The 17,224-nt window shown below is 42.3% G+C and overlaps 1 protein-coding gene across 1 annotated transcript in view; it reads left to right on the forward strand.

Moving 5' to 3' along the window:
• TNFAIP8L3 (TNF alpha induced protein 8 like 3) overlaps positions 1 to 16,363 on the forward strand; it is a 39,061-nt gene extending 22,698 nt beyond the window's left edge. The window contains exon 2 of the mRNA XM_033190122.1: positions 14,531 to 16,363. Within this exon, the coding sequence (XP_033046013.1) occupies positions 14,531 to 15,093 (563 nt within the window). The 3' untranslated portion in view covers positions 15,094 to 16,363. The remainder of the gene's footprint in view (positions 1 to 14,530) is intronic.
• The last annotated feature ends 861 nt before the right edge of the window (positions 16,364 to 17,224 follow it).

The following is a 17,224-nucleotide window of genomic DNA, read 5'->3' on the forward strand; positions in this document are numbered from 1 at the left end:
CCAGCCTGGGCAACAAGAGCAAAACTCCGTCTCAAAAAAAAAAAAGATACCAGTTTACTTCAGATTAACATAGAGTGCTCACGGCATTTGATCATATGATCCTAAAATTCCTGTGGAAGAATAAAGGCAAGAATAATCAAGACAGTTTCTAAGCAGAATAAAGTGGGGGCGGGGCACTTCCCTTTGGTCTATCATGACTTATGAGTTATATTAAGAAAACTTGTTTTTTGTACTGAAATAGACCAATGGAACAGAGTAAAAAACTCAAAAACAGATCTATGCAATATAGAAACCTGATATGAAAAGAAGGGGCATACCAGATAGGTAGCAGAATGATGAACTATTCAATAAATAGAATAAATTGTGGGGAGAAAAAGATTCCCAACCTCATGCAATATGTACAGATAATTTTCAGATTGATTAAAGACCTAAATGTGAAAAACAAAACCTTTAAACCTCTGGAAAATATATGATTATCTTTTATCACTTCATGGCAAGAGAAGAATTTTTAAAATGAGATACAGAAACCACCAACCATCAAGGAAAAGATTGATAAATTAGACTATTAAAAATTTAGATTTCTGGCCAGGCGCAGTGGCTCATGCCTGTAATCTGAACACTTTGGGAGGCTGAAAGGAGGTGGATCACCTGAGATTGGGAGTTTGAGATCAGCCTGACCAACATGGAGAAACCCTGTCTCTACTAAAAATACAAACTTAGCCGAGTGTGGTGGCACATGCCTGTAATCCCAGCTACTCAGGAGGCTGCAGCAAGAGAATCGCTTGAACCCAGGAGGCAGAGGTTGTGGTGAGCTGAGATCGTGCCATTGCACTCCAGCCTGGGCAACAAAAGTGAAACTCCGTCTCAAAAAAAAAAAAAAAAAATTTAGCTTTCTATATCACTAAAGACATGATAATAAAGTTAAAATATAATGCTACAGACTGGGAAGAGATAGTTGCCACCCCTGTGATCAGCAGAGGCTTAGAATCATAAACAAAATATATAAAAAAAGAAAAAGATATATAATTCAACTGAAAAAAAATGAGTAAATTATATGAACAAGCAATTTGCAGAAGAGAAAAACCTTAATGCCCAATAAACACAAATATATTGAATCTCACCAGCAATCACGAACATGCATATTAAAACAAGATACCATTTTATACCTATCAGATTGGCAAAAATTAAAAAGTTGGGTGATTTGAAGTGCTGATGAGGAAGTGCAACCACAGGAACTCAGACACTGCTGCTGGGCGTGAAAATGAGTGCAGTCTCTCTGGAGAGCCATTGGCAGCCTTTGCTGCTGCAGGACTTGGCAATCAAGTTTTAGGTGTAGACCCCAGGAGACTGTGGTGTGTGTGCACACAAGGAGACACTTTTTTGCTTGCAGAAAATGGAAAGAACTTAAATGTCCATCAGGAGGAAACTTGAAGATATGTATTTATATAAGCAACTAAATGACTAAACAAGACAAATCTTGAAAACAGGATGTGGGATAAAGAGTTGTAGAAGGATCTGTGTAGTATGACACCTTCTGTGTGAAGCTTAAACATGATGTTGATGCATGCATACTTATGAAACGAGACAAAAGCATAAAAACGTGGAAGGATGAAACAAAAATATGACTTCTGGTAGTGCAGTTTGATCTGGGAGCTAGAAGCAGAAGAGAGGGAGTTGAAAGCAAATAGGGCTTTACCTCTCCCTGTCTTTGAGGGTAAAATATTAAGACTTTTTCCACCTGAGTGGTGACCACAAAGTGTTTGTTAAATTATGTTCTATTTTGTCCATATGTTTGAAATGCTTAATATTTAATATATTAAGAATTGTTCCATCTGGACGGTGGCCACACAGTGTTTGTTAAATTATCTTCTATTTTGTTTATGTTTATGTATATGTTTTTATGTATTAGGCATTTTTATCTATTATATATATGTTTGAAACGCTTGGTGGTTTTTAGAAAATTCTTGTGACGGAAAAAAACTGCTCAGTCTCCATCTTAAAGTGGGCAGTAGTTCAGAAAACATTTAAACTAATTGATGTTTGTCACCCCATGCATTGCCGCTCAGTGTAGCAGGCTGAAGCACTGAACTCAGGCAGACTGTGGGGCAGAGTCTGCCCAATCCAGTTCTACTACTTTCTAAATGGTAGATTCAGGCAAGCTACTTAATCTCTATTTGCCTTGGTTTCCTTGATGTGAAATGCTGCATCCATTGCTATTGCTGACATTAGTGCCTACTTCATACAGTTGTTACAAGAATATGATAGTTTAACTGCATAAAGCACATGGAAGAGTGAGCACTTTATTATTATTATGCCTGAATATGATCTACCATTCAGAGAGACACTAGTTATTTGTTAGATGCAAGGGACTGGGGGAATGAATAAGCTGCATTTAAAGAAATCATGTAAGTAGATGTTGTTTTTAGTGATGGTTACTTTTCTGCAGTGGGCCAATAATATCTCTCAGATCTTCAAAATTAACCTGTTGATTTGGAGATGATTCACCCCCCACTGGCTTCACAAGTATCTGCTTCAGTTAGCTCTGGTAAGTAAAATTATCAAACACTCACTCACTTTTCAGAGCTGGCTGTAAAATCAATATGTAACTGTGGAAATATATAGAATTCCCTCTAAAAATGAAAGCTACATCTATCTTCAAGTCTTGATGAATATGTTCTATCACATGAGACTGTCCCTTTTGTATTTAAAAAAAGTGATGAAATATAACTCCCCCAGGTAGGTGGAGATTTAAATTGAGGCCTTCAATATTTTAAATAAGTGAGAAATCGCAGTCATTAGGGAGCCAAGGGGAGTTTTTCAAAGGCAGATGCAGGAAGGCTTTGGTGTCTAGTGAACTGCAGGCTTTGGTGTCTGGTGAACTTGGGCCCAACTGCAGCTTTGCTGCTTGCCACTTAGCTGGCAGTGAATTACTTAAATTGACTGTGCCTCAGTTTCCTCATCTATAAAATGAAACTCACAGTCCCTCTCGAGGAATTATGAGGATCAAATATACGGTATATACCAACTCATATGCATAATCTGTACTCAGCAGTTGTCCTTATCTCTGACATTATCATTAGTTGAGTTACAGATTGCCCAGTACTGATGGGTGATGGATTGGAAGTTCTAAAACAAGCTGAGATAATGAGCTAAAAGGTTTTACAGCTCCCCCTGCCAATCTCTCTTCTTTTCAAGGCCCAGGAATAAGGGCAGGGGAAAGGTCTTCATCTTGAAGACAATTAAATGCTGCTTTTCAAGTGTAATTATTCAATGTAAGGCATTGAAGCAATCTGAAATTGTATCCTGTTTTGACTACCATTGCTTTTGTATGTTCTTATTCAGCACCCTTAAAATGTCCAAAAGAGTTGGGAAATTTTGTTGTGTTGGTGCCCCCAAAACACACAAATTCCCATTCCTGGCCTGTGGATGAATGAATCTCTGGGACTGAGCAGCTACCAACTACAAAGCCAAAGCTCTGTGCCTGTTAGCAGGCCCCAGCCAAAGGCAGGATCTCAAGGGCACCTAAGCCAGAGCTGGAGTCAGGAAAGCTGGGCACATGACAGAGAGGATGAAGACTGGTGAACCAGCACCCCTGTTCTGTGTTTGGTTGTCTCCCGTAATTCAGTCCTTCATCCTTCCAACCTCTGCCCCTGTCCTACTGCATCCAAGGCTGCCTCTCCCTCCCTACCCTAATTATTAAATAATTCATTTGCTTGATGAAAGAGGAGGGGTAGGCCAGGTGCAGTGGCTCATCCCTGTAATCCCAGCACTTTGGGAGGTGGGGGGGGGGGGGCGGCAGATCATGAGGTCAGGAGTTCGAGACCAGCCTGGCCAACCTGGTGAAACCCCATCTCTACTAAAAATACAAAAATTAGCCAGGCATGGTAGCATGCACCTGTGATCGCAGCTTACTTGGGAGGCTGAGGCAGGAGGATTCCTTGAACTCGGGAGGCAGAGGTTGCAGTGAACTGAGATCATGCCACTGCACTCCAGCCTGGGCGACAGAGCAAGACTCCATCTTGCAAAAAAAAAAAAAGAAAAAAGAAAAAGAGGAGGGGTGGTTTGATGGTGGACGACAAAGGGGAGAGAGACTCCCAAGAGAGATACAGTGTGGCTCTGACTGAAGTGAATAGAGAACCCACTTTAACCAGCTAAATGGACGTGTTTGCATTTTGAAGAAAGAGCCCACTTATCCCTCAAGATCTCTAGTGGGCTAATTATTTCAGGAAGATGGGTCTTTTCATCATCTCTTCCTTACTGGAAAGGGATAGGGTTTGCAGGGGAAAATGAGAAGACTAGGGTAGGACAGGTGAGGTTTGAAGTGTCCTGCTAGACAGGCTGGTGTCACCATCTCCACCCAGATGCCCCACGGGTACCAGGAACTCAGGGATGAATTCATCTTCCCTACAGGCTGGCTCCTCCTCCAAGATGTCCATTTCAGTTGATGGCACCTCTATATCCCTTCACCCTACCTGTCTCTCAAGCTAGAAGAAACACTCATCATCATCCTTGACTCATCCCTGAACCCCAGCAATCACTCATGCTGTTCCTTACTGTGCTCTCTCCCTGTCACCCAGAGGACAAGCTAAAGATCAGAAACACGAGGCATTTAACTATCTTTAAACAAGAGGAGTCTAACTATCTTTCTAATTGCCATGACTTCCTACTGCCTTCAGGAAATATCTTGAGGCAAGTAAAAGTGTTTGAAATCCACCGGGCGCGGTGGCTCAAGCCTGTAATCCCAGCACTTTGGGAGGCCGAGGCGGGCGGATCACGAGGTCAGAAGATCGAGACCATCCTGGCTAACATGGTGAAACCCCGTCTCTACTAAAAAATACAAAAAACTAGCCGAGCGAGGTGGCGGGCGCCTGTAGTCCCAGCTACTCGGGAGGCTGAGGCAGGAGAATGGCGTGAACCCGGGAGGCGGAGCTTGCAGTGAGCTGAGATCCGGCCACTGCACTCCAGCCCGGGCCACAGAGCGAGACTCCGTCTCAAAAAAAAAAAAAAAAAAAAGAAATCCATTCTTCAAGTTGTCCTATAGAAATTTTTGAAATGTTGATGGTCCACTTATTGTCAGATCTGATTAGATCATTACTTTTCCCTTAAAGTGGGCTATGGGAAAGCTCTTGCTAAGAGGAAGGATAATTGTCCACTCTGCGTTTTCCTGCTGTTCACATGTGTCTGTATGATTAGGAGCTCATCTTCAGTCCTCGGTTTTGTTTCTTTCAGGCATCCTTTGAAATCACTGGGCTATTTTGCAAGGGCTAGTTTAGTTAGAATGAAATAATGTAATCAGTGAGTCTGTTTAACCAAGCACACATAAACATGATGAAATAAATTAAAACTACTGAAAGAGAACAAACAAGTGAGGCATAAACTAAACACCTATCCCCACCCCACGTGGGGGATCTTTCCCTCATCCCTCAGAATGCCACACAACAGTGGGGCCCAAATCTATCTGTTTATTAAATATTGGTAAAGCTTAATTTATCTCATTACAGAAAAGGAAGCCGAAATAGAGGTTCTAAGAGTTCTATTTTGTGCACCCCACCAGTGGTGCCTAGTGGAGGCTGCTACTCTTTCAGTCATGGTGTCCCCCATGAGTCCCACAAACTGCCTGCTTCCTGTGGCAGGTGGTGGAAATTTGGGAGACCTCAGGTCTTCCCAGAAGCAGGGGTAAGCTCTGTCTTCAAGGCAGGTGGCTCCTTTGGAGGGTTGGGAAGGGACCAGACCCAAGAAGTCTTCAAGAATATGCTGTGAAGTTAACCCTGAGTCTGAAAAATCCATTCCCTAACCCTTCTAAATCATCTAAGTTTCATCATGGGTGCCTTTTAAAGTGTTCCCAAATGCCTTTTGTAAGCCTCAAAAGTGCCATCCTCACTCACGTATGAAAGGAATTGGACCAATCAAAGGCACTTTTCATGAACTTCTAAGCTTTGATTATTTCTCCATGGGAGAGGGAGGATCAAGGTTTTTTTTTTTTTTTTTTTTTTTTTGCTTGTCTCTGACTCAAAGGCCCTGCCATCCCTTAAGACTTTCATTTCATTCTACCTCCTCCATCTCCATGTTCTTTCTTTAAAATTCTAGGAATATACAAACAACAGGTTTATACAAGGGATGGAAAAATGTTTTCTAGTTTGAATCCACTGGAGATGCAACAACTCAGTGAGTCTCTCTGGAAACCACAACTGTGTTAGGTTCACATTTCAAAACACTACTTAAAGTTCCTTAATGGTCCTGCCCCCACAGCTTCTTAGGGACAACCAAAACCTAAAGCAGAGGCAGTGTCTTCTTGAGGAGGCATTTTATCATCATCAAGGATATCCCATCCTGCAGACCATCACGCCTCACCCCTACAGCAAACACCTTCCTCATCATTCACCCACAGAACAGAAAAGGAGATGGGAAGGGACAGCAAGGCCATCACTCTCCCCATTTGCTCCTGGCCACTTATCAGTAGTAAAAGATGGAGCATGAGGGACGTGACAGGTTCAGTCAGCTTTTCTGGCTGCATAAACTGAGCAGAAGGATGGTTGCTCATCATGAAAGTTCAAATTCAGGCCAGACGCTGTGGCTCACACCTGTAATTCCACCACTTTGGGAGGCCAAGGCAGGTGGATCACGAGATCGGGAGTTCGTAGACCAGCCTGGCCAACATGGTGAAACCCCATCTCTACTAAAAATACAAAAATTAGCCAGGCATGGTGGTGTACAACTGTAGTCCCAGCTACTCAGGGCGCTGAGGCAGGAGAATCGCTTGAATCCAGGAGGCGGAGGTTGCAGTGAGCCGAGATTGTGTCACTGCCCTCCAGCCTAGGCGACAGAGCGAGAATCTGTCTCAAAAAAAAGAAAAGATAGTTCAAAGTAGTTTGTGAGCCTGCTCCATCTCAAGGAGGCTTGCTTGAAGTTCCTTCATTTTTTGGTTTTTTTTTCCCCCTAACAATTAAGTGTAAGTGATTGAGTGCCAGAAACTTGGACTACCAGGAATGTCCCTCCGCCTAGGGCTCTTATCCCTTCCCTTGGGCCTTTCCTCCCACCTTCCCTGTCCTCTGGGTCCCCTGCCTTGACAGATGATGCCCATTAAGCACTCCAGATTGTTTTCTTCTGGGAACCATCTTCACTCTTAACCTCTGCTTAACATTTTTAGCTAATTCTCTTCCCTGCCATTATCTTAAGCTATTTAGAGAAACGAAGTAATTCTGATCTGTACTGGCTATTACAAATAATTTCCCATTTTATAATTTTGACACAGCTATCCACACTTACATTCAAGTTTTCCACACACTCCTTAGAGAAGTTTCCAAGTCCTGTGAAAAAGAGGGGAGAATAGCTGTCCCCTCACCCTGTCCACTCCCACATCCTGGAGTGATGCTCAGAGCCCTTTTCTGGGCTGTAGCTGAGAGTTCAGAGCCTGTCATCTTTTATAACTATCATTTACTTTATTTTTCCAAAAATTTATTACCTTGTTCTTACCATGCTGAAGCTCTTCTACCCACTCACCCAGCTTGGTAAAGATCTTCCTGTTGTTTATCACCATTAGCTTGGCATTTCACCATCTGGGAGAGCTTAGTATTTCTAGAAACATGGAAACATCACTTGTACTCCAGCTGAACATCATTTATAAAAGCAGCAGCTCAGACTGGCCCCAGCACTTTTCCATGCAGTGAAGTTCCCCCCTTAAATTATCTTTTGCTTTCTCTCTCCAAACTAGCTCACTGCCATTGTCACCCCATTCTCCCAACGTAGTCCTGGTGTGTTTCCTTTCTTGTAAATGATTGAAGGGTCCTTATTCTCAGAGCCTTCATATTATCTTTGATTGAGCTCGTCTATCAATCTTGGTTTAAGGAAGCCCCCTGTCTTTCTACCAGGATGAATTTGCTATCACTACATAATCACATTTTTATATCTATTCTCAGAGATTCTGAGGTACTATAAACAATCCATTACCTTTCATGCCTGGAAAATGGGAACTTTTGTTCAAACATGGTTAAAAGAATTATCCCTGGCCAAAAGAGCTCTCCTAGGGCTTGTATACAGAAAGAGAAGTTTTTACCAAGACCTATCGTCCATCTTTTAGTGTTTCCTCATTGATAAACATGGTCCACTAGTTAGGCCTGTTTCCCAAATATCCCAAGCACACCCGTGACCTTGACTCCCAAAGCTTAGCTCATACTATTTCCCTCAGCCTGCAGTGTTCCTCCTTGGTGGGTCGCCAATAGGCACCTTATGCAGAAGGCTGAGGCAGAAGGATGGTTGAAAGCAAGGCCAAGATTTCCATGTGCAAAAACTCTTCCAAATGGGACTCCTCCCTCAGTGCCCTCTCTCTCCCTTAAATCATTTGTAACATTATGTATGCATGCTGGAAACAATGGTATCTCCCCAACTTCCCCATTAATCTCTGAGAGTTGTGAAAGTGTTCTGTTGACCAGTGTGTTGATTTTATTTCTCTCAATCCTATCCCACTATTTCCGATAATGCCTACCAGAGAATGTGATATATATGTCATATATATGACATATGACATATATATTCATATGTATATGTATATTTCCAGTAAGTTTGAGAAGTGGTGAACTAAACAAAACTATGCAGGTATCTTTACTGTAGGACTTCTCAAAGCCTTAATAAGCTACCTGGTATGGTGAACTATCAAAAGCAAACCATGATATATTGTCATCTACAAACTCATTTAACTGACCTCAAGACTTTCTTTCCTGGAGCATCTAACAGGACAAGTGCTCTGTAGGATGCGTGTTGGAGCACACTGTTATCAATTGTGGGTCCTACATTCATCATGTCAGAATCACTCAGGGAGCTTGTGACAATTTGGGGTAGAGTATGGAAATCTACTTGGTTGTTGCTTTTTCTTAAAACCTTCCTGGTAATTTTAGCGGTCCATAATATTTGGGTTCCTCTGCACGACACTTTTGATCTTTAAAGCTTCAGAGATGCTATCCCGGTGACCCTCCTGAGCCCTCACTGTAGAAGTTTGTACCCAAAATTACTTGCAGGTAAATAATAAATTCTTATACAAAATAGATGGCAGGAAGCTTATCAGGGAAACCACCCAGGGACTTGGTGACTTGGGGAAAAATACTGGCCTATATCCATGACTTTAGAAACCACTTCCTAACATCATAGCTGTCCCTACCTACATGCAAATCCACCTTCAGAGCCCATGTACTTTACCCCAACTATTCTCACTCATGCCAATGTGGGCTGTTTCACATGTTTCTGTATTTTGTTTCATTGTCTATATCTGGCCTGACTGCAGGATCATATTCAGAGCAAGACCCAGTTGAATACTTTCCTCGGGATTTCCTCATAGCACTTGATACATAGCGAAACTAAGAATAAATGCTCAATAATTGCAGAGAAGACAAGGGACAAAGGGGACCTAGGTCTAAAAGAGACAAAAGTTGGCTCTAGAATTAAAAAGCAGGTAGAGCAGGTGGTAAATGTGGCAAGATGGGTAGGTACTCAGCTTCCCCTGCTGAGATAAGAGCTTCTTAAATGGTATAATCTTCCTCCACTCTCAAGTTGTGTCTTTGTTACTTCTCTGTTCTTCATATGATAAATATACATCACTAGTAGTTCAGGAATAGATGACCAACTTGTCCCAATTTATATGGAACATTTCCAGTTTTAGCAATGAAAGTCCACTGCCTGGGAAAGCCCTCCTTGCTGGAAAACTGGACATTTGGTCACTCAAGAGGCAAAAATAGTTCCCTAATCAAAGAAAATTGAGACTGCTACATCTCATTATACCCACCTGAATACATTTCCTATTGCTGCTGTAACAAATTACCACAAATTTAGTGGCTTAAGACACCAATTTATAATTTTATATTTCTGGAGATCGGAAGTCCGAAATGGATTTTACAGAGTTAAAATCCAGGTGCTGGCAGGGGCTCCATTTTGGTTTTTTTTTTTCTGGAGGCTCCAGGGGACAATCCCCTCCCTGGCCATTTCCAGCTTCTACAGGACACATTCCTTGGTTCTGACTCTCCATCCATCTTCAGAGCCAGCCACCATGTCACCCCAACCTCTGTTTTCATCATTGCATCTCTTTCTCTAACTCACTCTCCCACTTCCCTCTTTCACTCTCAACTTAATCATGTCTGCAAATTCCCTTTTGCCATGTAAGGCAGCATATCCAGGGATGAGGATGTGGATGTCTCTGGGGGTCATTATTCTGCCTACCACACCCACTTCTCTCTGGGAGTTGATAGAACACCTTAATGTATTAAAGAAATATTTTTAAAATCTCACAGAATGCTTAATCAGTGTTTTTTAAATTTATGTAATCAAGAAATTCTTCTTTTCTTCCCAAGGAACACTTCTTAACATTTCATGGAAGGCTGCTGCTCTTGCAGAAGAGTAAGATTCAGAATGGTAGATGGGCAGACTGCAAGAATCCAGAGACATTCCACAACATATACAGAGTTTTGAGGGAACTCAGTTATAGATCCAAATTCCTCTTGGCAACTTCAATACATATTCTTTGTATATACTAATATACAAACTCAGCTGCCTAAGAAGCAACCTAAGGTCAAGGCATGGTGGATCTCCCTTTCTTCCACTGTTGTAGCCTCGACCTCCTGGGCTCAAGCAATTCTCCTATCTTAGCCTCCTGAGTAGCTGAGACTACAGGTGTATGCGTGGCTAATTTTTCATTGTATTTTATTTTATTTTTATTGAGATAGGGTCTTGCTGTCACACAGGCTGGAGTGCAGTGCCATGATCACAGCTCACTGCAGTCTCAACCTCCTGGGCTCAAGCCATCCTGCCACCTCAGCCTCTCAAGTAGCTGAGACTACAGGTGCATGGCACCACATCCAGCTAATTTTTGTATTTTTTCTAGAGACAGGGTTTTGTCATGTTGCCCAGGATGGTCTCAAACTCCTAGGCTCAAGCGATCTGCCCAGCTCAGCCTCCCAAAGTGCTGGGATTACAGGGTGTGGTGGCCAAGAAGAAAAATCTTAATTGGACATTTTGCCCAGGGAGTACAAAACCTCCTGGCAAACATAGAGTTGATGTGAAATTCGCATTGCCAATGATGACTCTTTTGGTAAGGCACCATAACTCACCCCTGCCCATCTTATTTAGAGGTGCATTTCCAATAAAACTTCATTTCTTATGTTTAGTAAGTAGTTATCAAAGTTTTGATACTTTATATTATACCTAAAATAATTAAAATGATAACTCACTCCAAAGGAAATGTTTAATTTTTGCTTAGAGATTTATGGTGCCTGGAATCTATCTTCTTTTAATTTAAATTTAAATTCATATGCATCCTTTGGTTGTAGAGAATTATGATGGATTGATAAATATTTTCAAGCATAAGCACATACATGAAGTTAAAGTGCTGTGGGTGAAGTAGAATAGAGATACAATTTCAAGGAGAAAAAAATGTAACATTTCCAATTTTTAAAGAAGACCTTGTTCACGTCATTTTTAAAGTGTACAGTAATGGGTATTATATAACAACGGTACTTATGTTACATTGGACACATTTAAAATAATGATTTAACAGGTTAATTTGAAAATGTCACTATTTAACTTATCTAGAAATTATATCTTTCCTAACTATTTAATCTTAACATGAAAAATGCTTGCTGACAAGTTTTAAAATATTCAAGGAGGTACACAGTTTTAAAAAATTCTTATAGGGGCCAGGCACAGTGCACATTCCTATAGTCCCAGCTACTTGGAAAGCTGAGACAGGAGGATTGCTTGAGCCCTGGAGTTCAAGGCCAGCTTTGAGGCTGCCATAGCGAGGCCCCCATCTCAAAGAACAAAATAAAGTAAATATCGATAAATTGAATTAATTATTTTTTTTTTTTGAGACAGTCTTGCTCTGTTGATCAGGCTGGAGTGCAGTGGCGCAATCTCAGCTCACTGCAACCTCTGCCTCCCGGGTTCAAGCAATTCTCGTGTTTCAGCCTCCCAAGTAGCTGGGACTACAGGTGAATGCCATCATGCCTGGCTAATTTTTGTATTTTTAGTAGAGATGGGGTTTAGCCATGTTGGCCAGGGTGGTCTCAAACTTCTGACCTCAACTGATCCACCTGCCTCAGCCTCCCAAAATGCTGGGATTACAGGCATGAGCCACAGCACCCAGCCAATTAATTATTTTTAAAATAAATCTTATGGGGATATGTGAGCTCTGACAACTGGTCCAGAGCAGAATAGAGGAAACGCTGGCAGTACAAACAGCAGGGTATGCAATCAGGCCAGCAGGAAAGCCTAGGGAAAATGCCCACTTAACCCAGCCCAAAGGGTTAAACAGCACCTGGCACAGAGCCAGCACTCCCTTCACTCAGCCGACACCTGTGTGTTGCCAGTGTGCCAAGCATTGGGGGTAAAGTCAGGCTTACACACGAGTCCCTGTCCCCAGGCACTAACCTGCCACTGGATGCATATGTAGTTGACCTGCTGCTTCTGTGTAAATGCATGTTGGCTGCAATTCTAGAGAGTCTAAAGACCTTATTCTTGGGAAGTTTTTAGAAGCTGTGACTACAAAGCCGTGACTCATATTTTTATATTCTAGAATGGATCCGTCTACATTCCACTATTCCTATTAGAATAGTCACCTGAGGAGGCATATACTTATTTCAGTGACAGGGCGATTACTCAAAAGTCTTTAAGCTTCATCTGTGGAATTGACTTCAAAGCATACAGTGCAATCTTCTGAATACGCTTAGTGAGTAAATATTTGCCTTTGGAGAACAACTTTGATTTTGCAGAGAACAAAAGCTATTCACACAAAGCTCTAGTGATCTTGGTAGATGATGAGACTGGGCAGGAATATCATTTGCCTCAAACTCTGGAATAGCATCAGTCAGGAAGTCGGAGCTTTCTCATAGTAAAGAAGAGTCAGGAGAGATTGTTCATTCCTTTTATGTTCTGCACAATGAGTGTTTATTCCTCTTAGCACTGAGGCAGAAGGGAAAAGCCTGGCCATGTCAGGGTCACTTGGGCGTGAAGTTGCTTAAAGATTCTGTGGTCTCAGACTTTGGAAGAGAAGCTTGCTGGGGCTGTGGAAGGCCCCTGGTGCTCGCTGCTTTAGTTCTGCTGACCCAGGAGCAGAGAGGGAGGGACCAGACAAGGACAACAGAAGCCAGGCATGTGGCCATTGCTCTGTCTGCTCTGCGTATCCTGTCACTCCTGTGTGAACACAAAGCACTGGACAAAAGCTCTTGCGATTCTCAAGGACCCTCAATTCTCAAAAGGAATATTGGTTTTTCTTAGTATCAGTTTGGTGTACACTGTATTTTACTACTTTCTTATTCTTCAGCATTTCTCTGGTATTTTACTCAACAGCACCATTCCCTATTCACAGAACTGAGCTAGGTGCTGTGGGAGACATTGCCTCTGTCCTTGGGCAATTTGAATCTCCTTGGGAAGATAAGAACAATATGCATACATACTGTAGAGTGAGAATGGCTAGTGGGTTTCATTTCAGATGTCAGCTCCAGCTAATTGGTGGCCTTGTAAAGTATTTCATCAAATCAAAACACCATCAATTGTAAGATGCCATTTTATGCATTCTTAAGAAAAAAAAATACACCATAAATTATGAACCATTGCTTTCTTATTACTTAGAATTTTTATTTATACATATTGAAAGAGGATTTTTAGACTTATTTGCATATAATATGGTGGATTTTTTAAACATATATTGTTCTCATTCATTCATAAAGTGGAAAATAACAGCAAAATAAATTGGGTCTGGTCTTCCTAAGCTGCTTCACCTTCGGAGTACTACTCATCTGTAGCATCTTTGATTTGGAGTTATTGATGTGTATGTTCTCACAGTACAACTCTCTATGCCATCAAGAGTATTCAAGAGGCAACATTTCTTACAAAAATTTATCTTGACTTTCTCCCAAATCTCTGACAACTTTTGTGTAAATTGATGTGCACACAGGTAATAACAACCACAGCACAACAGCTACCTGGCAACAGTAACTGAAAGACCCATCCAATTTTCAATATTTCAAAAGCAAAAGAATACCTCTTAGGCCCAATGATATGTGGGTTCTGAGACTCAGTCAAAAATGACTGTCATGATCAACTGTCTATGTCTGCCCTGGGAATGGGGTTGACAATGGAGCTGCATTCTTGCAATTAAGCAATAATTTGCTGCTGTATAGTTTGCGAAGCTGAATGGTTTGCAGTGTGAGAGCAGTGGTAGAGTGTTCTCTGTGAACTAATAGAATCAGGAAGGCTTTATGAATGAAGTAGGTCTAAAAATGTAAGATTTGGCCTGGATAAGAGGAGATGACCTCCAGCAGAGGAAAGAGCATAAGCACAGTGTAGAGGATTTGAAAGGGTAAACAAGCATGTCACATGGAGAGGACAGTGGGGGAACCAGGCTGGGGTGGGGTTTAGTTAGGGAGTTAGGGGATATAAAGACATGAGTTTTTGCTCTGAGAGCATAAGTTCAAGTTAGTGTGTTTTACTTGTGGAAAAGTAATAGACAGTTCTTATATCTCCAAAACTTTTATATGTTTTTTTACCATAGGTCCTGATGTTTTTAGTTCAAAGAGTCTTGCTCTTCAAGCCCAGAAGAAGATTCTGAGCAAAATAGCCAGCAAAACTGTGGCCAACATGTTGATTGATGACACCAGCAGTGAGATCTTTGATGAGCTCTACAAAGTCACCAAAGAGCACACTCACAACAAGAAGGAAGCCCACAAGATCATGAAAGACTTAATCAAGGTGGCGATCAAAATCGGGATCCTCTACCGAAACAACCAGTTTAGCCAAGAGGAGCTTGTTATTGTGGAGAAGTTCCGGAAGAAGCTGAACCAGACCGCCATGACCATCGTCAGCTTCTATGAGGTGGAATACACCTTCGATAGGAACGTGCTCTCCAATCTCCTGCATGAGTGCAAGGACCTGGTACATGAACTGGTGCAGCGGCACCTGACGCCCAGGACCCACGGGCGCATCAACCACGTCTTTAACCACTTCGCCAATGTGGAGTTCCTCTCTACCCTTTATAGTCTGGATGGAGACTGTAGACCCAACCTCAAGAGGATTTGTGAAGGAATCAATAAGTTGCTAGATGAGAAAGTCCTTTAAATGCCTTCCCCCATCCTGGACTTTGCTGCTTTAAAGTTACATCACTCAACCATGATCTGGGTGAGAATCAAGAACATAAGCAGAAACCCTTGTCAAAGATGTCCATGTTCTGTCCTGTTCATCCCTCCAATGCTGATTCTGATGCTGAACTGAGCACAGGTGTGTTTTTCTTCTGCGCTATCCAGCAAGGTTTCTACTTAAAATCACCTGTGTGCAAGCCCAAAGGACATTTCATCTATTTCAAGCAGAAAGGCTGTTTTGTTCATTACAGTGAGTGCAGTTCATCTCATGGAGTGGGAGGAGCACTAGACCAGGAGACAGAGGACATGGATTTGGTTTCCAGCTTAACCAGTTAGGACTGTGTCCTCTGCATTCTGGAACCATAATGCCTGCCTGCCTCACAGGGTTGTTGTGAGGACCAGATGAGATGATGTATGTTCATGCTTTTGGAATCTCTAATTTAAGGTCTTAATATTTTGTCTTCTGAGCATGAGGGGATAAACCTGGATGTAGACTATTAAGCAGCATAAGGGAAAAGAACAATAGAATCTAATGGACTGGGTTTGCAATCTCTCTCTAAATGTACTGCTTCAGACAAAGTGAAATCCAAAGGTGTGAAAAAGTATAGCTGCAAATTGGAAAAATGTGTTTCAAGAGTCGTCTTTTTGGCCAGGTGTGGTGGCCCACACCTGTAATCCCAGCACTTTGGGAGGCTGAGGCGGGCAGATTGCCTGAGGTCAGGAGTTCGAGACCAGCCTGGCCAACATGATGAAACCCTATCTCTACTAAAATTACAAAAAGTAGCCAGGCGTGGTGGCGCATGCCTGTAATCCCAGCTACTCAGGAGGCTGAGGCAGGAGAATTGTTTGAACCCAGGAGATGGAGGCTGCAGTGAGCTGAGACCATGCCACTGCACTCCAGCCTGGGCAACAAAGCAAGCCTCTTGTCTCTAAAAAAAAATGATAATAATAATAAAAAGAGGTGTTTTTTGAGGTCTTAGATGTTCAGGTTTATGATCCTGCGGAGGGAAACTTTCCATGGGGGGTGGGGAGAGAGAGTTTTCCATCCACAACACAGAAACAGAAAAACACTGTGCTCCCTCTGCAGGACCAGCCTTCCCTTATCTAAGGGGCATGGAGCTCAGGGAGGCTTTATTCCATATGTGCAGGAGAATCAGGCAGAATGAACCCCTACCCATCTTTCTTGGCCTTTCACAGTCATTTTGTGCTGTTTTCTCTGGTTCATTAATAAATTGAAACTACCCTCCAAACAACAGATCTTAGAGTTGTGATTCAAAATAAAATTCCTTGGAGTTAAATACAGTGTTAAGAATAACAGGATTGAAAGGAAGAAGAAAATGAAGAGCAAGAGTTCTGCACTCAAACCCCAAGGGGAAGTAGATTCAGGGGAGCATAAGTGGGTGGATCTGTGAGATGGTCAGTGGGGAGCTAGCCCACAGACACAAACCACCTTCTCCAAATGTCACAGCCTTGCTTTCACAGTGCAGCTTGTGACATCTTTTCATCATAGTCTTAACCAACATCAGAACAATGTACTTCCTTTCAACACTGTGCCACATTAAGAGACTTGCTCCTCTTGCCTTTCCTCCCATCCTCCTGTGCTTCCCTTCTAATGATAATACAAAAATACCATACTAGTGCAGCCATATGGTTCATCACACCCCACGGTCTATCTCCAGCAGGAGCATCAGGAGATGGTTTGTGGGGAGATGTGAAACAGTGTCCACTAAGCCTCGCTGGCCATTCAGCCTCAGCTGGCTGTCATGTCAATATCAGAGCAAACCATCTAGTTACGTTCTTCAGCCACAGCAGCCAGAATTAGTTCATAGGAAGGCTATTCAGTGTGGAATATGGAGGAGTAAGGCCAACCCCTATTCTCCATATTGGACAAACATGGCCTCGCCCTATACTCAAACCCAAGGGCTGAACAATGATGCCCTGTGCACACCTGGGCTGGGGAGATGGCTGGTCATTTGGCACTTCTGGTGGGAACTACAAGCAGTTGGCTCCCCTTCCTTCCCACCTGCCTGCAAGGCACCAGTCCAGCAGTGCTGGATTTTCTCATGCAGAGTCTTCAAGGTTTGCCTTGATATATTTATCTGACCAAAGAC

This window comes from Trachypithecus francoisi, unplaced genomic scaffold (assembly GCF_009764315.1).
Source record: "Trachypithecus francoisi isolate TF-2019V2 unplaced genomic scaffold, Tfra_2.0 Lachesis_group3, whole genome shotgun sequence".
Lineage (NCBI taxonomy): Eukaryota > Metazoa > Chordata > Mammalia > Primates > Cercopithecidae > Trachypithecus > Trachypithecus francoisi.